This window comes from Vulpes vulpes, chromosome X (assembly GCF_048418805.1).
Source record: "Vulpes vulpes isolate BD-2025 chromosome X, VulVul3, whole genome shotgun sequence".
NCBI classification, from domain to species: Eukaryota; Metazoa; Chordata; class Mammalia; order Carnivora; family Canidae; genus Vulpes; species Vulpes vulpes.
The window spans coordinates 58,542,244-58,569,749 of NC_132796.1; the positions used below are offsets into that span (position 1 = coordinate 58,542,244).

At 36.9% G+C, this 27,506-nt stretch overlaps 1 protein-coding gene across 3 annotated transcripts in view; it reads right to left on the reverse strand.

Annotated features, from left to right (window-relative positions):
* Nucleotides 1-17,432: 17,432 nt before the first annotated feature.
* Nucleotides 17,433-27,506, reverse strand: part of BRWD3 (bromodomain and WD repeat domain containing 3) — a 193,504-nt gene continuing 183,430 nt past the window's right edge. For all 3 annotated transcript variants that reach the window (XM_025988640.2, XM_072744418.1, XM_072744419.1), the window contains one exon: nt 17,433-23,090. In XM_025988640.2, coding sequence (XP_025844425.1) covers nt 22,336-23,090 — 755 coding nt within the window. In that variant the 3' untranslated portion in view covers nt 17,433-22,335. The remainder of the gene's footprint in view (nt 23,091-27,506) is intronic.

Here is a 27,506-nt window from a genome sequence, read left to right on the forward strand (position 1 = left end):
CAGTTCACATTCCCACCAACAGTGTAAGAGGGTTCCCTTTTCTCCGCATCCTCTCCAACATTTGTTGTTTCCTGCCTTGTTAATTTTCCCCATTCTCACTGGTGTGAGGTGGTATCTCATTGTGGTTTTGATTTGTATTTCCCTGATGGCAAGTGATGCAGAGCATTTTCTCATGTGCTTGTTGGCCATGTCCATGTCTTCCTCTGTGAGATTTCTCTTCATGTCTTTTGCCCATTTCATGATTGGATTGTTTGTTTCTTTGGTGTTGAGTTTAATAAGTTCTTTATAGATTTTGGAAACTAGCCCTTTATCTGATATGTCATTTGCAAATATCTTCTCCCATTCTGTAGGTTGTCTTTTAGTTTTGTTGACTGTATCCTTTGCTGTGCAAAAGCTTCTTATCTTGATGAAGTCCCAATAGTTCATTTTTGCTTTTGTTTCTTTTGCCTTTGTGGATGTATCTTGCAAGAAATTACTGTGGCCAAGTTCAAAAAGGGTGTTGCCTGTGTTCTCCTCTAGGATTTTGATGGACTCTTGTCTCACATTTAGATCTCTCATCCATTTTGAGTTTATCTTTGTGTATGGTGAAAGAGAGTGGTCCAGTTTCATTCTTCTGCATGTGGATGTCCAATTTTCCCAGCACCATTTATTGAAGAGACTGTCTTTCTTCCAATGGATAGTCTTTCCTCCTTTATCGAATATTAGATGACCATACATTTCAGGGTCCATTTCTGGGTTCTCTATTCTGTTCCATTGATCTATGTGTCTGTTTTTGTGCCAGTACCACACTGTCTTGATGACCACAGCTTTGTAGTACAACCTGAAATCTGGCATTGTGATGCCCCCAGCTATGGTTTTCTTTTTTAAAATTCCCCTGGCTATACGGGGTCTTTTCTGATTCCACACAAATCTTAAAATAATTTGTTCTAACTCTCTGAAGAAAGTCCATGGTATTTTGATAGGGATTGCATTAAACGTATAAATTGCCCTGGGTAACATTGACATTTTTACAATATTAATTCTGCCAATCCATGAGCATGGAATATTTTTCCATCTCTTTGTGTCTTCCTCAATTTCTTTCAGAAGTGTTCTATAGTTTTTAGGGTATAGATCTTTTACCTCTTTGGTTAGGTTTATTCCTAGGTATCTTATGCTTTTGGGTGCAATTGTAAATGGGATTGACTCCTTAATTTCTCTTTCTTCAGTCTCATTGTTAGTGTATAGAAATGCCATTGATTTCTGGGCATTGATTTTGTATCCTGCCACGCTACCAAATTGCTGTATGAGTTCTAGCAATCTTGGGGTGGAGGCTTTTGGGTTTTCTATGTAGAGTATCATGTCATCGGCGAAGAGGGAGAGTTTGACTTCTTCTTTGCCAATTTGAATGCCTTTAATGTCTTTTTGTTGTCTGATTGCTGAGGCGAGGACTTCCAGAACTATGTTGAACAGCAGTGGTGAGAGTGGACATCCCTGTCTTGTTCCTGATCTTAGGGGAAAGGCTCCCAGTGCTTCCCCATTGAGAATGATATTTGCTGTGGGCTTTTCGTAGATGGCTTTTAAGATGTCGAGGAAAGTTCCCTCTATCCCAACACTCTGAAGGGTTTTGATCAGGAATGGATGCTGTATTTTGTCAAATGCTTTCTCTGCATCTAATGAGAGGATCATATGGTTCTTGGTTTTTCTCTTGCTGATATGATGAATCACATTGATGGTTTTACGAGTGTTGAACCAGCCTTGTGTCCCAGGGATAAATCCTACTTGGTCATGGTGAATAATTTTCTTAATGTGTTGTTGGATCCTATTGGCTAGTATCTTGTTGAGAATTTTTGCATCTATGTTCATCAGGGATATTGGTCTGTAATTCTCCTTTTTGGTGGGGTCTTTGTCTGGTTTCGGAATTAAGGTGATGCTGGCCTCATAGAACGAATTTGGAAGTACTCCATCTCTTTCTATCTTTCCAAACAGCTTTAGTAGAATAGGTATGATTTCTTCTTTAAACGTTTGATAGAATTCCCCTGGGAAGCCATCTGGCCCTGGACTCTTGTGTCTTGGGAGGTTTTTGATGACTGCTTCAATTTCCTCCCTGGTTATTGGCCTGTTCAGGTTTTCTGGTTCTTCCTGCTCCAGTTTTTGTAGTTTGTGGCTTTCAAGGAATGCGTCCATTTCTTCTAGATTTTCTAATTTATTGGCGTACAGCTGTTCATAATATGTTTTTAAAATCGTTTGTATTTCCTTGGTGTTGGTAGTGATCTCTCCTTTCTCATTCATGATTTTATTAATTTGAGTCTTCTCTCTCTTCTTTTTAATAAGGTTGGCTAATGGTTTATCTATCTTATTAATTCTTTCAAAGAACCAACTCCTGGTTCTGTTGATCTGTTCCACAGTTCTTTTGGTCTCGATATCATTGAGTTCTGCTCGAATTTTAATTAACTGTCTTCTTCTGCTGGGGGTGGGGTCTATTTGTTGCTTTTTCTCTAGTTCCTTTATGTGTAAGGTGAGCTTTTGAATTTGGGATCTTTCCAGTTTTTGAATGGATGCTTGTATTGCGATGTATTTCCCCCTCAGGACTGCTTTTGCTGCATCCCAAAGATTTTGAACGGTTGTATCTTCATTCTCATTAGTTTCCATGAATCTTTTTAATTCTTCCTTAATTTCCTGGTTGACCTTTTCATCTTTTAGCAGGATGGTCCTTAACCTCCACGTGTTTGTGGTCCTTCCATACTTCTTGTCGTGATTAAGTTCTAATTTCAAGGCATTATGGTCTGAGAATATACAGGGGACTATCCCGATCTTTTGGTATCGGTTCAGACCCGATTTGTGACCCTGTATGTGGTCTATTCTGGAGAAAGTTCCATGTGCACTTGAGAAGAATGTGTATTCAGTTGAGTTTGGATGTAAAGTTCTGTAGATATCTGTGAAATCCATCTGGTCCAGTGTATCATTTAAAGCTCTCGTTTCTTTGGAGATGTTGTGCTTAGAAGACCTATCCAGGGTAGAAAGAGCTAGATTGAAGTCACCAAGTATAAGTGTATTATTATCAAGGTATTTCTTCAGTTTGGTTATTAATTGGTTTAAATATTTGGCAGCTCCCACATTCGGGGCATATATATTGAGGATTGTTAAGTCCTCTTGTTGGATAGATCCTTTGAGTATGAGATAGTGTCCCTCTTCATCTCTCACTATAGTCTTTGGGGTAAATTTTAATTTATCTGATATAAGGATGGCAACCCCTGCTTTCTTTTGAGGACCATTTGAATGGTAAATGGTTCTCCAACCTCTTATTTTCAGGTTGTAGGTGTCCTTCTGTCTAAAATGAGTCTCTTGTAGACAGCAAATAGATGGGTCCTGCTTTTTTATCCAGTCTGAAACCCTGCGCCTTTTGATGGGGTCATTAAGCCCGTTCACGTTCAGAGTTACTACTGATAGATATGAGTTTAGTGTCATCATATCTATTCAGTCCTTGTTTTTGTGGATTGTTCCACTGACCTTCTTCTTAAAGGGGAATTTTAAGAGTCCCCCTTAAAATTTCTTGCAGAGCTGGTTTGGAGGTTACATATTCTTTCAGTTGCTGTCTGTCTTGGAAGCTCTTTATCTCTCCTTCCATTTTGAATGAAAGCCTTGCTGGATAAAGTATTCTTGGTTGCATGTTCTTTTCATTTAGGACCCTGAATATATCCTGCCAGCCCTTTCTGGCCTGCCAGGTCTCTGTGGAGAGGTCTGCTGTTACCCTAATATTCCTCCCCATAAAAGTCAGGGACTTTTTTTCTCTTGCTGCTTTAAGGATGTTCTCCTTATCTTTGGAATTTGCAAGCTTCACTATTAAATGTCGAGGTGTTGAACGGTTTTTGTTGATTTTGAGGGGGGGGGGGGATCTATTTCCTGGATCTGAATGCCTGTTTCCCTTCCCAGATTCGGAAAGTTTTCAGCTAGGATTTGTTCAAATACATATTCTGGCCCTCTGTCCCTTTCGGCGCCCTCAGGAACCCCAATTAAACGTAGGTTTTTCTTCCTCAGGCTGTCATTTATTTCCCTTAATCTATCCTCATGGTCTTTTAATTGCTTGTCTCTTTTTTCCTCAGTTTCCCTCTTTGCCATCAACTTGTCTTCTATGTCACTCACTCGTTCTTCCACCTCGTTAACCCTCGTCGTTAGGACTTCTAGCTTGGATTGCATCTCATTTAATTGATTTTTAATTTCTGTCTGATTGGATCTAAATTCTGCAGTCATGAAGTCTCTTGAGTCCTTTATGGTTTTTTCTAGAGCCACCAGTAGCTGTAAAATAGTGCTTCTGAATTGGCTTTCTGACATTGAATTGTAATCCATATTTTGTAACTCTGTGGGAGAGTGGGCTGTTTCTGATTCTTTTTTTTTGAGGTGAGGTTTTCCTTCTAGTCATTTTGCTCAGTGCAGAGTGGCCAAAAACAAGTTGTATTGGGAAAAGGAGAAAAAGAGAGAGAAGGAAAGAAAAGAGAAAAAGAAAAAAGAGAAAGAAGAAAAAAAAGGGGGGAAAAGAGAAGAAAAAGAAAGAAAAAGAAAGAAAGGAGATAAAAGAAAAAAAAGGGGGGGTGGGGCGGGGTAAGCAATCAGAAATCAAGAAGAAAGAAAGAAAAAAAAAGCACAAAACAAAACAAATAAAAAAAAAAAACACACAAAAAAAACACAAAAACAAAAACAAAAAAAACCAAAAGCAAAAACCACGGGGAGTATCTTCCGATTCTGTGTACTTTAAGTCCCTTGACTTCCCTTGGAACTGGTCCGTCTCGCTGGTCTTCTGGGGGAGGGGCCTGCTGTGCTGATTCTCAGGTGTTAGCACTTGGGGGAGCTGCTCTGCCCCTGCCTGGTGCAGGGCTCAGTGGGGGTTGTTCACCCCGTGAGGCCCCGGGAGGAAGCCACAGTGGCGGGGGCAGCTCTGGGACCCTGGGGTCAGCTGCCGCAGTAGCTCCGGGGCTCTCCGTCTGCAGGGCCTGGGGGCTCCCGGGCGGGGCCGCTGATCTGCTCAGTTCCAGGCAGGAGCGTCCTCGCTGTCCTGGGCCCTCCCGGCCTCTGCCTGTCCCGGGGGAGGCCGGGTCCTGGGCTGTGTCCCGGCGCCCTGTGCTCCGGGGCCTGCGCTGTCGGATTCGCGCTCCTGCCCCGCAGCCCCCTCCGCGGAGCCGCCGCCCGAGCCGCCGCTGCCGAGCTGTTCCCGGAGCCGCGCCGCCCCCTCCGCGGAGCTTCTTCCTCCGCCCGAGCCGCCGCCGCCGAGCTGCTCCCGGAGCCGCGCAGCCCCCTCCGCGGAGCCGCCGCCCGAGCCCCTCCGAGCTGCTCCGGGTCCCGCCGCGCGCTGCAGCCCTTAGGGAGCTCGGCGCACTCTCCGGGGCGCAGTTCCTCTGTTACTGTCCCAGGGAGCCCGAGGGCATCCCCGCCTTTCTGGGGATCCTGCTCCAATTCCCCGGGAGGCCTTTCCGCGGGGAAGGTCGGTGCAGCTCCTGCTCCTCCGGGACGGGGCTCTCCTGTCCTGGGGACACTCGCCCCGGCCTCAGCCCGGCTCCTCGGGGCCCCTCCCCCTCGGAGGCCTTTTGTTCCTTTCTTTTTCCCCGTCTTCCTACCTTGATAGAAGCGCGAACTCTTCTCACTGTAGCGTTCCAGCTGGTCTCTCTGTAAATCTCAGGCCGAATTCGTAGATTTTCAGGATGATTGGATGGTTTTCTAGGTAATTTGTTGAGGACAAGTGACCTGGAGACCCTACTCCTCCGCCATCTTGCCCCTCCCCCCGGAGGCAAATAATGTTAAGTGAGGTTATAAGGTTGGGGATCTAATCCAGTATGAATGGTGCCTCCTTAAGAGGAAGAAACATCAGGGATGCATGCTCACAAAAGGCCATGTGGGGAAACCCTGAAGATGCTATTGAGAGAAGCCTCAGATGAAACTAACACTACCAGCACTTTGATCTTGGAATTTCGGTCTCTAGAACTGTGAAAAAAATAAAGATTTGTATTTTTCAAGCCACTCAATCTGTGGTATTTTGTTATTATAGCCCTAGCAGACTAATATACAATTGTTCATAGTATTCACTAAAAATTTGTAAGTTAGGTAGTAAGGTCTTATTTCACATTCCTGATTTTATTAATTTGAGTTTATCTTCATTTTTTCTTAGTGTAGCTAGAGGTTTTTCAATTTTGTTGATCTTTTCATAGATTATTATCTTTTATTTTTTTCTTTTCTCTGTTTCTTTTATTTCCACTCTAATTTTCTAAGAAAATTGAACCTCCAATGGGAGTATGTTTCAGAGATTAGGAAGTTGCATTAGGATAAGCAAGATATTTAAAACAATAGAATCTATTAAAAATAAATAAAAAATAAAGCAATAGAATCATAATGACCTTAGAAATCATTTAGTAATCGTCTTCAGCCTTGTGTACCTAAAAACTGAAACCAAAAAATAAGAGCATCATGGCCAAAGACACTCAAATCTCTGACAGAGGTAGAATCAAAACTATACCAAAGGCAAGTGACACGCATGTGTGATAATAGTTAAGCACATAGGCTTTGTAAAAAGATCTGAGTATAAATCCTGCCATTTATTATTAGTGTGATATTGGGCAAGTTTCCTTGCTTCCCCACACCTCAGTTTCCTCATCTGCAAAATGAGGCTAGTAATACCTTCCTAATAGGGTTGAGATCCCAAGAAATACAGCTATTATTATTATTACAGCAATTCTGACGTTAAAATCTTACCATCACCACCAGTGCCTGCTTTGCAACCTCTCTCCCCTCAGAAAACAAAAATGTGGGATTTTCCCTAATCTGTTTCTGAGACTGCTGTCATTGACACCTAAATCCTGAACATTAGGGGACTTCATTCTGCATTAACCCTCCAAACCCCACTGTTTTCTTTCCTCTGGTTAAGATAGATCTTAGAACTGAAAGTTTCCCCTTAGCGTTCCTTTTCCTCTTACCCTCCACAATAACCACAATACTTGACTCCATGCTAGGCTACACTTATCTAAATACACATTGTCAACAGAGGCCAGGTCACAAAGCAGTGTTTAACTACAGTACAAGACGCAAACTCTGATTTCTAGGTTGTATTTTTCTAATGTAAGCAAAGATTAGTGTAGATGTAATCAGTTAGCCAGAGCTGACTTGCTCTATCTATAAAAATAAATTCTATTTTGAAGCCCAAAATAAAGGATAACTGAGTTACTAGAAACTAAACAGTAAGGCTAGAGAAAATTAATATTCTCTATTTTCTACTCCCTTTAATTTCTATAGCAATCTTTGTTGATAGAAAAACTCAAAAGTCTGTTAGAAACAAACATTTTTGTTCCTTAGATGACAATCAGAATGAGTAGAAGGTGGTTAGAAGAGAAAAGGTGCCATTGTGAAATATGAATGAGACCAATATAAATACCATGAACCAAATACAACTTGGGCAGTTCTAATGGCCTTTCAAAACACACCACAAAACTTTACTCCTTAAAAATAAAGAAGGGAAATCTACCATGGATCCTGAGTTAAATTAATTGAAACTTTTTGTCCCTAATAACCACATATGTTCTACAGAGAATTGTTATAAAACTCAAATTAGCAGGGGTTCAAATTCAGTTTTACTTTATTTACAGGGCTAGTCAAACTCCACCAACTACCACTCTTGCGCCAAAGTCATTAAAAAGATATTAATATCATTAAAAAGATATTAAAGGAAGGGTATATAAAAGTTAAGATAGTAAATGTTTTCTTTTGAAATGGTCTTATTGTCCCTTGACATTTTGAATTTGAGCATATTTATAAAATGAGAGTGTAAAGGAGGAGTGATAAATTAAATAGTAAAACTCAGAGGTAGTTGAAAGAATGTAAAAAAAATACCTAAAACAAAACAAAGTTAACTAAAACTCCTGGATCAAGTCAGGAACCTTGCTACATTCCTTGAAAACTGCCTGAAACCCAATTGAACTCAGAAGGGAAAGCAAATTCTCAGTTTTCCAACTGGCGAAAATTATAGAATGTGGAAGTTAGCAATAAAGGATAAAATTTGTATCATGCACTGTGAGGCAGACTAGTGTACATTATTAGCAGAATTAATCTTCACAATAAGATAGGACTAAACATTCACCCTTGTTTAAGTTTCCAAATATAATGCACTTTAAGAGTTCCATTCATTTTTCTACTTCCAAATCTGGTATCTTTAAAAAACAAAAGAAAATGTGATGAACTTCAAGATACACATGTATTATTTCAGAGTCTCTATTTCATGGAGAATGGGAAGAAGGTAAATGGAATCATATATTATTCCATTAATAAGATATAAAAGCTAAGACTAGAAACCTGGAAGTAGATATTCTGGATGAATCAAGGCTTTTCTATTTAGTAGTCTACTGACTTGGAAAATTACTTGATTTCCTGAAACTCAATTTTCTTATCTGAAAAATGGAATTTACAGATAATTGCATTCTGGTGATAAGAATATTTTGAGAGATATACTTTGCAATAAAAACAAACAACATGTAAAACTGAAAGGACTATTTGGTGATTTGATTATGAGAATGTCAAAGGCATATTTCCTGCTCCCTAGGATCAGACTAGACAAAATAAGAACTTCTGTTTTTAGATACAAGGTTTGCTCTAATTTATAAATTAATTTATAAATTGAAAATTATAAATTAAATGTTAAGAAACAGAAACAATTCAGAAACACGAGCACTTCATTGTTTTTAGATGAACAATTTCCAAGACTAACAAAATATTTCCCTAAAAATGGTTTATTATACAATTTGGATTGCAAATCTCATTTTAACAATATATTCAAAACTTTTTTTAAATAGCAAAAAAAAATCAAAGCAAACAAACACACACACACACACACACACAACTTAAGAATTTTGTTGCCTTACTTTTTTATCCAACCTTATACCCTGTGTCTTTTGATTGGGGCATTTAGCCCTTTTACAATCACAGTAACTATCGGAATATATGAATTTAGTGTCATTACATTATCTGTAAAGTCACTGTTTCTGTAGATTGTCTTTGTTCCTTTCTGGTCTTTGTTACTTTTGGGCTCTCTCTTTGCTTAAAGGATCCCCTTTAATATTTCTTGCAGGGCTGGTGTAGTGATCACAAATTCTTTGTTTCTGTTTTGAAAGCTCTGTATTTCTCCTATTTTGAACGACAGCAATACTGGATAAAGTATTCTTGACTACATATTTTTCTCATTTAGCACCCTGAATATATCATGTCATTCCTTTCTGTTCTGACAGGTCTCTGTGGATAGGTCTGTTGCCAATTTAATGTTTCTATCCTTGTATGTTAAGAAAATCTTGTCTCAAGCTACTTTCACAATATTGACTCTGAAATTTGCAAGCTTTATTATTAACATGTCTATGTGTTGATCTATTTTTGTTGATTTTGCAGAGGGTTTTCTGTGCTTCCTGGACTTGAATGCCTGTTTCCTTCTCGAGATTAGGGAAGTTCTCAGCTATAACTTGCTCAGAACTATCTTCTGATCCTCCTTTCCTCTTCTTCTGTGATCCAAATTATTCTAATATTGTTTCTTTTTTTTTTTTTTAAGATTTTACTTATTTATTCATGAGAGACACATAGGTAGAGAGACAGGCAGAGGGAGAAGCAGGCTCCCTGCAACGAGCCCAATGTGGGACTCGATCCCGAATCCTGGGATCTCATCCTGAGCCGGAGGCAGACGCTCAACCACTGAGCCACCTAGTGACCCCTAATATTGTTTCCTTATGGTATCACTTCTCTCTTGAATTCTCCCCTTGTGATCCAGTAGTTGTTTCCGTCTTTTTCTCAGCTTCTTATTCTCTTTCATTTTGTCTTCTTTATCACCAATTCTCTCCTCTGACTCATTTATCCTAGCAAGTTAGAGCCTCCATTTTTTTAATTGCATTTCATTAATAGCCTTTTTTATTTCAACCTGATTAGATTTTGGTTCTTTTCTTTTTCTAGAAAAGGATTCTCTAGAGTCTCCTATGCTTTTTCCAAGTACAGCTAGTATCTTTGTAATCATTATTCTGAACTCTGGTTCCAACATTTTACTTATGTCCATACTGATTAGGTCCCTGGCAGTCAGCACTGCCTCTTGTTCCTTTTTTTATTTTTTGAGGTGAGATTTTTCTGTCTTGTTACTCTGTCCAGAGGATAATAGATGAATGTGATAACAAAATACTAAAATATTAACAATGCCAGAGAAATATACACTAAACAAATCAGAAGAGGCCTGAAACTGCAAAGAAAATTTAGAAAAAAAAGGAGAGAATATAATCAGACAGGTGAACAGACCAGAGCAATACAGTAGATTCTGGGTGTATTTTGGTCTGTTAGTAGAAAGTATATCCCAAAATTGTAAAGAATGAATATACCAAGATATATATATATATATATATATATATATATATATATATAAATATTTATATATTATATAATATATAATATGAAATTCAAAAAGACTTGAGAGTTGGTAAAATAAGAAATTGGTTGATAAGGAAAAAGGAAAAAAATGTTAAAATTGAAAGACCAAAGAATCCTGAGAAAAAACCCCACAAATTCTATACACTATTTTCCCCTAGCACTGCAATTTTGCAGTTCTGTGTGACCAGTAAACTTGGTACTAGCCAGATGTTCTTCCTGATTCAGTAAGGAATAGGCCCATTGCACTGATTCTCAGGTGTCTTTGCCTTGGTAGAATTGCTCTACTCTTGCAAGGGAGCCGGGCTCAGTGTATGTGGCTCCGGATTGCTCTATGTGGCTTTTGTACCCTGAAGGCTTTTGATGCAGCTTTAGAGGATGAGAATGAAAATGGCAACCTCCCATTCTCTATCCCAGGAGCTGAAAGAACAGGACTCTCACTATTCAGTGTGCCTTCAGGGAAAAGCAGTCAATCACTCTTGTTTCTCTGCTTTCTGTCCACACTTTGTGTTCACCAAACTTGTGACTGAGCATTTTTGTCTCAGGCTTGAGAATCTGTTTTCAGCCTACAGATTTTGCAGACTGCTGTGGTGAGAATCGGTGCCACTCCTCCTGGCAGAAGGAGGGGAGTCTCACTGTGGTTCTGTCCATTGATGAGCTCCTATTTGGAGACGTCACCAGACTATGCCACAGTTCTTAGTTTATGGCAACACCAAGCTGAAAGCCCACTCCTGGGCTTGCTGATTACAGCTGGCTTCCCCACTCCTTTGTCTGGGAACTCTGCTGCACTCAGGCACCCTCATTCTTTCTGTGACTCTGAGACCACACTGTCCCATCTAGGATTTATCCCCCACTTCACCACCTGAGCACCTTTCAAGCAGGGATGTCCCTCACCAGTGCAGACTTCTAAAAGTTGTGATTTTGCACTCAGCTGGTTCATCACTTTCTGGTAGCCAGCTTATGTAGGCTCCCTCTCCTAGTATATCTTCTGATATATCCTCTCAGATTTATTTGTCCACTCCTACCTTGCAGAATTTGGTCAGTTTTCTATTGGTAGAATTGCAACAATTCTTTTCTTAGCAATCTGGTTGAATTCATAGGTGTTCAGAATGATTTGAAAGCTATCTAGCTGAATTCCAGGGACCAGACAAAACTAAGGCCACCTTCTCCACCATCTTCCTCCCTCCAGTGAGCCTAGACACATCAATATGCTGACTACAAAAGACTAATTTTTGACCCAAAGACACCTCCAGATTGAAAGTGAGTGGGTGGAAAACAATTTATCATGCTAATAGACATCAAAAGAAAGTGGGGGTAACAATCCTTACATCAGACAAATTAGATTTTAAACCAAAGACTATAATAAGATAAGGAAGGACAGTATATCATGACTAAAGGGTCTATACAAGATCAAACAATTGTAAATATTTATGCCCCTAACAAGGGAGCAGCCAATTATATAAATCAATTAATAACAAAATTAAAGTAACACATGGAAAATCATACAAAAATAGTAAGGGACTTTAACACTGCACTCACTGCAATGGATATATAATCTAAGCAGGGATAGATAATCTAAGCAGAAGATCAACAAGGAAACAAAGGCTTTGAATGACACACTGGACCATATGGACTTCAGAGACATAATCAGAGCATTCCATCCTAAAGCAACAGAATACACATTCTTCTCTAGTGCACATGGATCATTCTCCAGAATAGATCACATACTGGGTCACAAATCAGGTTTCTACCAGTACCAAAAGATTGGGATTATTCCCTGCATATTTTCAGACCACAATGCTTTTGAACCTTGAATTCAATCACAAGAGAATATTTGGAAAAAAACTCAAATACATGGAGGTTAAAGAGCATCCTACTTAAGACTGAGTCAAACAGGAAACTGAATAAGAATTTAAAAAATTCATGGAAACAACAATAAAAAATTCATGGAAACAGATGAAAATTAAAACAAAAGTGTTCAAAACTTTTGGGATGCTGCAAAGTTCTCAAACATACAACCTAACCTTATACCTAAAGTTGATGGAGAAAGAACAGCAAACAAAGCCTAAACCAAGGAGGAAAAGAGAAATAATTATTTGAGCAGAAATCAATGAAACACAAACCAGAAAAACAGTAGAACAGATCAATGAAACTAGGAGCTGATTCTTTGAAAGAATTAATATGACAGATAAACCCCTAGCCAGACTTATCAAACAGAAAAGAGAAAGGACCCAAGTTAATAAAATAATAAATGAAAGAGGAGAGATAACAAGCAATACTAATGAAATACAAACAATTTAAGAATGTATTAGGAGCAAGTATATGCCAACAAATTAGGCAATCTGGAAGAAATGGATGCACTCTTGGAAACTTATCAACTCCTAGAACTGAAACAGGAAGAAATAGAAAACCTGAACTGACCCATAACCAGCAAATAAATTGCTGATAAAAAAAAAAAATCTCCTAACAAACAGGAGTCAAGGGCCAGATGGCTTCCCAGGGAGATTCTACCAACTATTTAAAGAAGCATTAATACCTATTCTTGAGCAGTTTCAAAAAAGCAGAAATTGAAGGAAAATTTCCAAACTTATTCTATAAGGCCAGTATTACCTTGATCTCAAAACCAAAGACCCCCAGCAAAAAGAATTACAGACCAATATCTCTGATGAACATCAATACCAAAATTCTCCCCAGGATACTAGCCAATAGGATCCAATAGTACATTACAAGTATTATTCACCATGACTAAGTGGGATTTATTCCTGCACTGCAAGGGTGGTCCAACTCTTATATATCAATCAATGTGATACAATACATTAATAAAAGAAAACAAGAAGCATATGATCCTCTCAATAGATGCAGAAAAAGCATTTGACAAAGTACAGCATCCTTTCTTGATTAGAACACTTCACAAGGTAAAGATAGAGGGAACATAATTCAATATCATAAAGGCATATATGAAAAGCCCACAGCAAATATTCTCAGTGTGGAAAAACTGAGCGCTTTCCCCTATGGTCAGGAACATGACAGGGATGCAAATCTCAGCATTGCTGTTCAACAAAGTACCAGAAGTCCTAGCCTCAGCAATCAGACAACAAAAAGAAATAAAAGGCATTCAAATCGCCAAATAAGTCAAACTCTCACTCTTTGCAGAAGAAATGATACTCTATATGGAAAACCCAAAAACTCAACTCCAAAATTGTTAGAACTCGTAGAGAAATTAGCAATGTGGCAGGATATAAAATCAATGCCACAGAAATTAGTTACATTTCTATACACTAACAATGAGACAGAGGAAAGAGAAATTAAGGAGTCAATCTCATTTACAATTTTACCAAAAACGTAAGATACCTAGGAATAAACCGAACCCAAGAGACAAAGGATCTGTACTCTAAAAACTGGAGATCACGCATGAAAACAATTGAGGAAGACACAAAGAAATTAAAAAATGTTACATGTTCATCGGATTGGAACAAATATTGTTAAAATGTCTATGTCACCTAGAGCAATCTATACATTCAATGCAATCTCTATCAAAATACCACCAACATTTTTCACAGAGCTTGAACAAATAATGCTAAAATTTGTATAGAACCAAAAAAGACCCTAAATAGCAAAAGCAATGTTGAAAAAGTAAACCAAAGCTGATGGCATCACAATTCGGACTTCAAGCTATATTACAAAGCTGCAATCATCAATACAGCATGGTACTGGCACAAAAACAGACTTCTCAATCAATGGAACACAACAGGGAACCCAGAAATGGGGCCCTCAACTCCATGGTCAACTAATCTTTGACAAAGCAGGAAAGAATATCCAATGGAAAAAAGACAGTCTCTTCCATAAATGGTGTTGGGAAAATTGGACAGCCACATGCAGAAGAATGAAACTGGACCATTTTCTTACACCATACAGAAGGATAAACTCAAAATGGATGAAAGACTGAAGTTAAGACAGGAATCTTTCAAAATCCTAGAGGAGGATACAGGCAGCAATCTCTTTGACCGTGGCTACAGCACCTTCTTGCTAGACATGTCTCCAAAGGAAAGGAAAACAAAGGCAAAAATGAACCACTGGGACTTCCTCAAGATAAAAATCTTCTGCACAGCAAAGGAAGCAGTCAACAAAACCAAGAGGCAACCTACAGAATGGGAGAAGATATTCACAAATGACATATCAGATAAAGGGCTTGTATCCAAAAGTCTAAAAAGAACTTATCAAACTCAAAGAATAAATAATCCAATCAAGAAATGGGCAGAAGACATGAACAGAGATTTCTCCAAAGACTTACAAAAGAGCAACAAGCATATGAAAAAATGCTCCACACCACTTGCCGTCAGGGAATACAAATCAAAACTGCAATGAAATACCGCCTCACAGGAGTCAGAATGGCTAAAATTAACAGGACAGGAAACAACAGAAGTTTTTGAGGATGCGGAGAAAGGGGAAACCTCTTACACTGTTGGTGGGAATGTAAGCTGGTATAGTCACTATGGAAAACAGTGTGGCAGTTCCTCAAAAAGTTAAGAATAGAGCTACCCTATGACCCAGTAATTGCACTACTAGGTATTTAACCAAAGATACAAATGTGGCGATCTGAAGGGGCACCTGTATCTCAATGTTTATGGCAGCAATATATACAATAGCCAAAGCATGGAAAGAGCCTACATGTCCATCAACAGATGAATGGATACAGTAGATGTGGTATATATACAATGGAATATTACTCAGAAATCAAAAAGAATGAAATCTTGCAATTTGTAATGATGTGGATGACACTAGAGGGTATTGTGTTAAGTGTAATAAGTCAATCAGATAAAGACAATTATATGACTTCACTCATAGGTGCAATTTAAGAAAAAAAAAAAAAAAACAGAGGACCATAGGGTGAGGGAGGGAAAAATAAAACAAGATAAAAACAGAGAGGGAGACAAACTCTAAGAGACTCTTAATCATAAGAAACAAAGTAAGGGTTTCTGAAGGGGAAGTGTGTGGGGAATGGGATAATTGGGTTATGGGCATTAAGGAGGATGCATGATATAATAAGTACTGGTTGTTATACGCAACTGAATTAATCATTGAACTCTACCTCTAAAACTAATAATACGCTATATGTTAATTGAATTTAAATTAGAGTAAAAAAAGACAGGTTTAATGTCTTTAATTAGTTTCCTGTACAAAATTCCAAATATAAATTAACATGTTGCTATATAAATTCTACTTAGAATTTAACGTGACAAAAATAAACTACAAAACACCTCTAAAAACAAGTTACACTAAGCAATATTAGTAATCTAAATCAAGCAATCTGAAATGTTTTGATTTCTTCATATATTTACTACAAAATGTATTCTCTGAAGAGAATTATAAAGATGCTGAGCAGGAAAGTTAACAATTCAAAATTTATGCACTAATGAAAGGATAATAGCTTTTGATAATTTTTTAAAAGTTCTCCAATATCAATATTAATAATCAATAACTTAGTAAAATTATTAGATGTTTATAAACTCAAGATGAGAGGTATTGTTATTAAAGCAACTGCCAGGGGATCCCTGGGTGGCGCAGTGGTTCGGCGCTTGCCTTTGGCCCAGGGCGCGATCCTGGAGACCCGGGATCGAATCCCACATCGGGCTCCCGGTGCATGGAGCCTGCTTCTCCCTCTGCCTGTGTCTCTGCCTCTCTCTCTCTCTGTGACTATCATAAATAAATAAAAAATTAAAAAAAAAATAAAGCAACTGCCATAGCCAGCAAAGGAAAACATTCTAAAGTTGCAAGGAAAGCAAAGAAAAAGAAAACAATGTTTCTTCAAAACTTTTGGAAAATATCAGTACCATAAAAAGTTTATTTTATTTAATGGTATATTTGGGTTTCCAGCAATTAGTAGCATAAAAGATCCTTTAAGTAGTAATATAAAGGATCTGAGATAGCAAACATAAGTGTGTGGGATTAAATATTCCAAGAAAACTAACTCACAGGCTTAATAGATATCCACTTCAATTTATTTTGTGTATTTTTGGCAGTTAACTTTAAATTGTCAGGGACATATAACTGAGAAAAAGAGTAGAGAGTACTTTGTTCTTGACCTTGTCTACTAAGGAAACAATGGATCTTCTTCTGAATATTGTTATAACATTTTGTTATAAAACTTCTTTATTTAAAAAAAACCTAGAGGGTCAAGTCAGAAAGCATCAAAGCCTGCTAATAAAGAATTTTTAATGTGCACTTTTGTATCTTTAATAGCGCTATCTTTAACCAAACAACTAAACAAAGATAGCAATATATCTTTACCTCACTCTCCAAATGTGAAAATTTGGGCTCCTTTCATAGCCATAGGATACCACATAAAAAGGCAAAAATGATATTTTTTATTCTAAATATCTTTTTTATTCTAAATACATAATACAGACAATATATGTATAAAACATGCAGTCCATTCTTCAGCCAGCTTACTTACCTTGAACCAAGTGAAGTTCTTGCCACTGGGAAGAAAATTCCCAATTGTAAATCAAATAAATGTTCCTGTTAAGGCTTTCAATTCCTGGATCAAAAGTTACATCTCATTTTACTTCTCTCCTCCTCCATATACATTTATAATATAGTTAAGCCTCTGTGGGGAATATTACTATGAATAAAAATGTTATGGATTTACAACTTAGTTGTTAAAACTTATAATCCATAAAGATAATAGAAATCTAATCATTTCTAAACAAAATATTGACTGAAGCTCTGCATGCTGTTATTTAATGCACCAAGTAGGCCACATCTAAAATGTTAAAATTTATTACCTAAAAGTGGCCCAAAGAATATCTGCAATGACTAAGGAAAAAAAAAACTTAATTTTTTTGATAAGTACCCTAGTTTTTCCAGTAAAAAATAGTAGTAACATATTATATGACAATGAAACAAGGAAGAAAAGACCCAAGAGTTACATGTTAAAATCTTTGAAGCTGAAAAATGGAAAGGAAACTTCTTCTTTCTTCTTAATTTATCTTCAGTACCTGAGTTAAAGCATAAAGCAGCAAGAGTGCAAATGATTCCAAACAACTTGGAATTTTATTGTAAACATCCCATAAAGAATGGCAACAAATTAATCCAGTTTTTTTGTCTTTGAAGATAATTGCTTAAAATGACTGGTAACTGCCAAACAAAACATCTTTCATAAACCAAGCCAGTTAGTTTACCTTTCTTTACTGAATTTTAGTTTAATGGACATTTTGTCCATATACCACATCACATCAACTATTAACTCCATGACTTTCCATCTTAAAATTTTATGGATACTAAGAACAAACATAAAGTACAGTTTTGTTAATACTTTATAAAGGATTACAAAAGACAAAGATGGTAAGTTACAGGACAAAGAAATAAATTACTGATTGCCATCACCACAGTATCGTTTAAATAATTAACATTTCTAGTACTGCCTAATGTGTATCTGGTGACATATGTAAAAACACATTTCCCAACTGGGTTTCTAAATACTTTTTATGTGATTTTAAAAGTCAATTACCAATGGTGATTATATGTATCAACAGTTTTATTTTTTAGAAAATACTTATCATGCTTTCATATGTCAAAATCTCATATTATAGATTTAATTAAGATAGGTATAAGAATAACAAATGGGCATACATATAAATAAACACACCTTAACTCTAAACTGCAGGGCCTTACTACTGTACTTCTCCCATCAGTAGATCATAAATTGCCAGTCTTGTTGAAGTGTGCTAAATTAGGTACAGTCTGCATTGCAGAAAGAGATGTGAGGATAAAAGTAAGCAGGAGAGGAATGATTGAAAAGAAAATAATCAAGAATAAGGCTGTATAAAAAATAAATGGCTAGAAACTTGAAGGCAATTCTTATTTCACAAAATACAGCACCATGAAAAAAATTATATAAGAATTTAAATAAAACTTGGTAAACTTCATAATTAAACCTTAGTAAAGAAATTTACTAAGAGATGAAAATCAAAAAGCATGAAAATATTTTCACACTAATTTTTAAAACAAGCCTTAAAAGTGATCTTATTCTTTTTTCAATAAAACCTTCATAAAGCCTCATTTAGCACAAAAATGCTGGGGACGGGGTTAACATTTAAAACAGTGAATTTTAAATGTCAAAAGTTCCATTCTCTCCCCCATAACTGGACTATTTTTATTTTGGAACTCAAAATGTTAGTAATCATTTAAAAGGCTGTATATCAAAGTAAACTGAAAATTATACAGCATATTTGTTTTTTGTGGATGTGAAAATTCCAACTTTAAAGATAAGTACCAGTTGGCAAATGTGCATAAAACAAATCCCGAGATATATAAGCAAGTAATTAAGGTGTTTATCACTATCACAAATGTACAAATTTTGAAAAATGCTCAAAAAAGTTTTTATCAAAAACTAAGAAGTGGCATTCACATTTTTCTTTTCAATCACTCTGTTATTGTCTGATGACAACCTATAGGATTACAGAAAAAAAAAACAAACCCACAAAATAATAAATCACTCACATTTACTTCAAAGTATTAGAAGGTTGAGTTAGATATCTGAGCACACAGTTGTGCAGAATGAGATTTCTGAATTTTACTCAATTTCTTAGCCTCTGGGTGAAACAAAGTGCTATATGAAGAATTCTAGCATAGGCCTGATCTCTGGGAAACAGAAAGTGAAGGAAGGATAAATAAAAAAAAATAGAGGGACACAATACATGATAAAAACCTAGTTTATCTATCTAGAAGGCATAATGAAATGAATGATCAAGGAGTATATATATAGGCTAAGCACTTTAAACAGAGGGAAAGAATTGGTAGACTGTGAATACAGCTGTCTTCCATACAAAATATTATTTTTTTAATGTCCGAGACAGTGTGTCTAGTTGGAAAAAATCTACACACACACAAACACGCACACACACACACACACACACAAATGTAGTCATTAGGCTGATAGGCTAGTGAATATTTTGGAAAGCATCCTACTGCTGAAAGAGATACACATGGCAAGATACAGAACCTAAAATTCTGTTTTCATAAACAGATTACACATGCTAAGATCTTAAAGCTGGGAATTAAAAGATTATTAGCATTCATGAAAAATATTTTAGTTCAGTGACTATTAATATCCAGCATAGGATAAGGTTTATACATGTGTATGTTCTCATGGACCTAAATGTGTTTTATTTTTAGGAATTGATTTAAGATTTAAACTTTTCTTTAAAATTTTCAGCTCATTTCCTATTTGCTTTGCTATGCCTGAACCTGATATTATTTAGGTTTAAAGGTACTCTAAAAAATTAAAGTGTACAATATTCAATGTGATACAAATTACAACACATTCACAGGAGGCAGTGTTACAAAAAAGCAAAGTATAAACTGGGGGGGGGGAGTATTCAGATATAAAAGTAAAAATACTATCTTCCAAACTTTTATTTTCAAACTTATTAAAATAATTTGCATGCAAACAGAAAATAATCTGTTTATTTTATAATAAATGGTAAATATGCTCATCTAACATACCCTGGTGACTTTTAAATTCTAGTAACTGAAATCAACATTATAGCAAAATGCTGTTCACTAGTATTTTCACAGTATTTCACTACATATAAAATGTGCTTAAAAATGTCTTCAGCCTTATTATTCTAATTATCTAAACCTAGAAAATCTTGATATATGGGAGATTAATGTGGCATTTTTATTTTTCAAAATAAATTATAAATAAAGCTTGAGATAGCTAAAACCACACAAATAGTAATTCTTCTACAACTGAAGGGGTCAGCTCTTCATAGAAGAATGTCAACAAAAAATTTCACACCAAAATGATACACATAATACACATTTAGGTATATCCATGAATTTAAGTAACTATGTCACTTTGATTAGGGTAAGTCAAAGTATTATTGAGTCTAGGAAAACACAGGCACAAATTTAGTCAAAATGCCCATTGGATGAATAATTAAAATAGCATATTTTAGCAAAAATCAAATGCAGATTTTTAAATGTGAATGTTTTTGAAACTATAGTATGGTTAAAAGTGTCAGCTGAGTTTATCCAGCAGTAGTTTTGGTTTAGTGAAAACAACAACAACAAGAATACTACAACAAAAAATCAGCTTGATCTACTGTTCAGTAATAGAAGTTAGTGCCATTAAGAATTCACAACAATATCTCCTTAAAGCCTGAACATCATTTCTACTGCAAGTGAAATTTGCTTAAAGTTGTAAGTACAGGAACAACCCCCACCTGACCCAAACAAAAGAGCAAAATTATGTGTGTACTTCTTCCTTTGTACTTAAGGATTTTCAGATGCATAAAATGATTGGAAACATGAAACAAACACATCAGCTTCAGAATATCTTGGGATTACTAGGCATACATTAATTAGTTTCTTTTACCCCCAAAGTCTGATCTAAGTGCAACAAATCTGCTGTTACAATAACAGAGATCAATATTATCCCACTCACCTTAACAAATTAGTGAATTTGCAATTTCTCAAATTTGAGGAGTAAAATTGATCTTGGAACTCAAGCTCATTTACGGAATCATGTGCACTCTACTGCTGTAAACAAGACCATAAGGATCTTAAAGATTTTTTTTAAAATCTATAAAATAATGACTCAATTAGGTTCTTTTCTTAAATATTATGACAGAAGAGCCCTTTGGAATGGTATGAGCAAAAATCTATTAAAGTTGCCTCAAAATATTTGCTAGCCAAAACATTCCAATTCAAACTAGCTGCTTTGTTACATTTTAAAATTCAAATGAAAACCAATCACTCACAGCTGTAAATAGCAGGTGGTAGCAGAGATACATAAGCAGTAGACCAAGTCTACTTACTACTTACACAAGTATGTTCTAAGAAAAGCCTAAGATACAGCATACTACACTTATGAAAGTTTGTTAATTACAACTATTAATTTGAGAGCCAATACAATTATTAACAACCTCTCCCTTATGAGTATTCATTCCTACTAAGCTTGTTCTATTTTTTCTTAGTCAGTAATGAATAACAGCATCTTTTTTCCTTAACGTTTCCAGTAGTTGTAGTCAATAGAGGTAGCTGAGCTACTATTCAAAGAAGTTATTCTTTGTGGATGAGGATTTTTTCAAATGTTTAAGTTATTCTTTAAACTACACAAGTTCTATTAATGCAATAAAATATAACAGGAAAAAGAAAATGGATGCAAGAAACTTTTGCATTTGGCACCTTGTCTAGATTGATACCTCAAATATTCTTTTTTAATAAAATTAATGCAAACATCAGAACACACCACAAAGATTTGCTACATATTTACAAGGCACCAACCCTTTCTCACCTTTAACATGAATTAAGCAAATCAATGAAAAGCATATCAAGATCCCCCCCCATCCCCAAAAAACTGTAGTATAAATATATACTTCAGTTCAGTACAATTCAATAAAGTTTGGCCTGGGAAGAGTAAAATAATCCAGATCGTTCTTACAATATAGAAACTGTAAACATTTAATAGCTGCCTATAGGATTGGTGTATTGTGCAAAAGTTATTATTACTGGGTATAAGAATCAAAATGGCAAAAACAAACTATATAAAACTCTGTAAGAAGGTGCTATACTTCTGTGATACAAAAGCAAAAGAGGGATATTCAATTGAGATAAAAATGTCATGCTACTCTTAAGAAGCTGAATGCTCCTTTAATGTAGTAAATCTGTAGTGTGTTTGTGATGTGTTGTGTGTGTGTCTATATGTGGGCAGAATTTTTTTTTAATTTAAGGCCTAATGAGTAAGGCTTGTTTGAACAAATGAAGTGTGGAGATCAAAAGTCTTGAAACAAATGTATACTGGCATAATGGAAAAGCACCAATGTGAAAGGAAACAGAAGTCCCCACACAACTTGCTTTGTAGATTTCCTAGTAAATTCCCTGCAGTAGAAGGCCATTGAATTTTTAAAATTATTTTAAATTTATTAACTGTTAATAATTCCATCCCATGAGATGGCTAACCCTGGCTTTTTCTGTCATTTTACGCACTCTGCCTGATCTGGATGTACCAAGATTCAGAGGATCTTCAGTGGACACAAAATTGTCATTATCAGAATCATCATTATATAAAACAGTCCTCCTGCCTTGGTTTCTTGTTTTAATTCGAGGCAGTCTACTAAAACGTCCTGAAAACATGGTATCAAATTCATCATCTGCAATACGTGCACGTTTGGCTCTGGTGGCTCCTCTAGAAGTACCTCTTCCTCCTCTCCCTCTCCCTCTCCCTCTAGTGGCAGCTGCACCTCTTCCTCGACCTCCTCGTCCCCTGCCTCCTCTTCCTCGGCCTCCTCTACTCCATCTACCCCATCTGCCCCATCTGCCCCTTCCTCCTGTGCCTCTTGTCTTCCAGTTTCTTTTTCCATTGGCATGTTGCTTTCTGAGTTTTCTTTTAGGCCTGGTTTGTATGAATTTGCTATAGTCATGGTCTCCATCTACGTAATCTTGATCTGTTCTGGAAGTTGATTCGGAATCAGAATCAGAACCACAGGTACTTTCAGAACTTAAACTGGATCCTAACTCTCCACTCTCTGAGGAGGATAAATGTGATTTCTCTTTTGTTTCTTTTTTCTCTTTCTCTTCTCTTTCAATGCTTTCATCTTCTTCTGATGCACTAAGTAGTTTTCTTTTGATTCCTGTCCGAGGCTCTCTGCCATCACCATTTGTAAGGGGTCCATCAAGGGAGTGATCTAAATCAAGATGAATAATTTTTAAAGTTAAACTTCAACACTGAAGATGGTTATTTAACTTCAAAAGTAAAATAAAAATTCTATCAAAAAATACTTAAGCACCCAAAGACAGATGGGGTAAAGCCATGGAAAGTATTGGAGCATAAATTTAAATCTATTAGAAATGGGAGGACACTAACGTTTTGGGTTGTGTCTGATTGTGTTTTTTGCATGGGGCAGGGAGAAGGATGATGGGTAGTTAGGAAGCTGGGCAGAAATTTCAAGGGCTTAAACTATATAAAGAATCATGTAGGAACATGTATCAGAATAATTCCATTCATTCAATGAACAAATATTTACCAGTAGATAAAAATAATTTTTAGGTAATAAGCAGTAGGTAACAAATAATTACCTACTATATTGTTAGAAGTTTGAAATATAGCAATAATGAGACAAAGTCCTTGCTCTTTGAATTTATATTTTAGCCTGGAAAGCTTGATACACAATGAAGAAAATTTAAAAAAATAATAAAATACAAAAAATAATAAATAAAATTTTCAAGTCTATATATGCTGGGTATTTTAGATAAGAAAGATTCATGTAGAGGTACTATCTGAGAAGAAAACTGAATGAAGTGAGATCTGGGAAAAGAACATTCCATTGGAGGAAACAGAAACCCAAGTATAACTAGAAGGGAAGAAAAAACAGGGTAGGGGGAGATAACTGGCAATGATGAAAGGTTTTAGAACAAGAGAATGAAAGGAACTTATTTATATTTTTAAAAGAGCACCATGGTTCTTCTAGATAGAAGGAATTATGGAAGAGATTAAAAGCAAAGTCCAGTTGGGACACCATTGCAATAGTCTAGGTAAGACATGATAAGGGATGTACCAATAGAAGTGATAAGAAGTGATTAGATTTGGAGATTTTCCTTCTAGAGGAGCCATCGGGACCAACCTTTTATTTTTAAAGTTTGAACTGACAGGAAATGCTGATGGACTGGGTGTCAAGTGTTAGGTATGAATGAAGATCAACTCCAGGGTCTTAGGACCTAGAAATTGTTTGAATGGTAGAGATATTTTGCTAAGTTGGAGAACACTGAAAGAGGAATAGGTTTAGGCAGTCTGGTAGAAAAAATATCAAAATTCCAGTTTAAATATACTAGAGTTCCAAATAAAAACAACAAAAAGAAAAAAAAAGCAGGTAGATGTACTTGTCTAGAGGTCAGGGGAGACTCATAGAAATGGAGATATAATTTTGGAAGATTTCAGCAAGAGATGACATTTAGAATCAAGAGAACAGAGGGTGCTTATTGAGAGGGAGAATAAAGAAAGAGAATGTGGCTGATGACTGAGACTTGGGATATTCCAACATCTAAAGATAAAGAAGAACTGGCATAGATAATTGAGAAGAAACAGCTAATGAGGCAGGAGGAAAAAAGGAGAGTGGACTGAAAAGCTTGGAAGGAGCAAAGATTAGGGTTGTATGGTAACCATAGTGACAAAATTAGTTTAATAGTCTAGGTGTTATAGATTGGATTCCTTTTCTGGAGGAAGATGGTGGTGGAGTAAAAGGACTGACCCTAGGCTAATGTCATCTCACAGACACAACTAGATAACAATCAAAACATCCTAAATACCCCAGAAATCAACATGAAGACTGACAAAACAAATTCCACAACTAAAGGGAGAGAAGAAGCCACATTAAACTATGTAGGAAGTATGCAGAATGCAGAAGTACCCAGAACTGGATTATGGGTACTGTAGAGGGGAGGGAGCTGTGGTCACAGAGAAGGGCAAAAGAGAGTAGAGCGCATAGGTGAATGCACAAGAAGAACATTTACCTAAAGCCATTGACTTGGAAAATGAGAGGGGCTGATTTTCATGAGTTCTTGTAATCAGTGGGGTGTAAAGCCTAGAGTTTCAAAGGTTAGCAGGCTTGACTGGGACAGAGCCCTGAGGACACAGCTCTGCACCTAGAGAGAGATGGCAAGCAAACAACCTAGGGACAGAGCATGGAAACAGTGTTTTAAACAACACCTGGGGCACACAGAAGGGAGGTTATTCACTCTCCTTCGAGGGCTTCCTTGAGAAGCAGCTTTCATAGAGATGCCTCTCCAGAAACAAAGGAGCTGGCCAGAGCCATATCCCTCCAGTACCCCTCAGCATAAACCCAGAGCTACCAGTGCAAAGCAGTGTAGCTCTCACACTAGCTAATTAACTTGCTTACACCAAGCTCCACACTCTTGCACTCTAGTGGGACTGCCCTTCTCAGTCAAGCTTGCCTCAGACTAAGCATGGTGGGCCTATCCCCCAGAAGACCAGCACAAACCACTGTCCACACCATGTCGCTAAAGCCTGGGTTTTAAAGATCAACAGGATTATCTGGGATAGAGCCTAGAGGGTACTGTGCTACTCCTAGAGAAAAGGTGGACAAAAAACAAAAACAAAAACAAACCTGGAGATAGACAGCTTGGAAACAGTAAACTAGAAAATGCTCAGGGCACACAGATGGGAGATTATTTGCTCTTCTCAGAGTGCTTCCCTGAGAGGTAGCATTCATGAAGATTCTGCTCAGGGAACAGGGGTTGACTGGTGCCATTTTTCTCCCCTGCCCCTCAGCATAAACACAGAGCCTGCAGGAAGCACTTCAGTGCCTATACTGGCTGCTTAACATGCTTACAACCAAGTCCCACACCCCAGCTTTCTGGTGAGACTGCCCTTCTCTTTTTTTTTAACCAGACTTTTAATTATAGAGTATAAACTGATAGTTACCAGAGGGGATGGGGGGAAATCAGTGATGAGGATTAAAGAGCACACTTGTCATGATGAGCACCGGGTGATGTACAGGCTTGTTGAATCACTATATTGTACACCTGAAACTAGTCTAACACTGTAAGTTAACGACACTGAAATTTAAGAAAAAAGCTCCCCTCCCAATTTAATGACCTCACAGGGTCTTCACTTCAAATGAGACTGCCCTTCTCTGTCAAGCTTGCCTCAGTACCAGTGTGGTGGGCTCCTTCCCCAGAAGACCAGCAGAAACCCCTGCCCAAACCATGTTTCCCTACAAGAGTTCTATAGGGCATCAGCCTTAGTGGAAATAGCATCAGATCTCATTTAACAGGAAGACTAGAACACACTAAAACTCATCACATTCTGACCAAGGAACAAATACTATATACACCGCAAGCAAGGAGAGCCTCTGCAGGTAACTGGCCTGAAGAACAGAGCAGCCAAAACAAAACAGCATAGCATATGTAGCACACACCAGACAGAAATCTCAGAAGTGACAGGTACTGAAAACTATATGACCATTTCTTCATAAAGCCTGTACTTTCAGGAGCATGAACCATAACAAGGCTTTCTTAACACATAGGAGAGGATGAAGACTTAAAACAAAATACCAAGACAGAGGATAGGAGTTCATCCCAAATGAAAGAACAAGATAAGGTTACAACCACAGACCTAAGCAAAACATACAAAATTAACATGCCTGATGGACAATTTAAAGCAACAATTATATGGATATTCATTGGGTTTCAAAAAAAATGGAAGACATCAGGGAGACACCACAAAGATAAAAGAGATAAAAAACAGAAATGAAGAATGCTGTAAATGAGATTGGAACATGCTTGATGCAATGACAAGCAGGCTGAAAGAAGCAGGGACTGATTTAGTTATACAGAAGACAATGGAAAATAATGAAACTGAACAAAAAGAATTATATAACACAAGAATAAATTTAGGGGATGTAGTGATTCCATCAAATGTAAAAACATTTGTATTATATGAGTCCCAGAAGAAGAAGAGAGAAAAGGAGGAAGAAAATTTATTTTAAGAGATAACAGAAAACTTCCCTAATCTGGAAAAGGCCCAGGAGGCACAGAGAACTCCCAGTAAAATCAACAAAAGCAGGCCAACACCCAGACATATTGTAATTAAACTGGCAAAATCTAGTGATAAATAAAAATCTTATAAGCAGCAAGACAAAATAAATCATTAACTTAGAAGGGAAGACCCATAAGGCTAGATGGAGATGTCTCAACAGAAACATGGCAAGTCAACAGGGAATGGCATGAAATATTAAGTTTGCTGAATGGGAAAAATCTGCAGCAATGAACACTCTATCCAGCAAGGCTGTCATTCAGAATATAGGAGACATAAAGAGTTTCTCAGAAAACAAAAAACAAAGGACTATGTGACACAAAACCAGCCCTGTAAGAAATATTAAAGGGGAATCTTAGCATGGAACGGAAGGACCAAAAGTGACAAAGACGAGAAAGAACAGAGAAAACCTCAAGATACAATGGCAAAACAAGGAGTAAAATGGTACTACATACATATCTATCAATAATTACTCTGAATGTAAACAGACTAAGCACTCCAATCAAAAGACATAAGCTGTCAGAATGGAAAACAAAACAAGAACTATCTA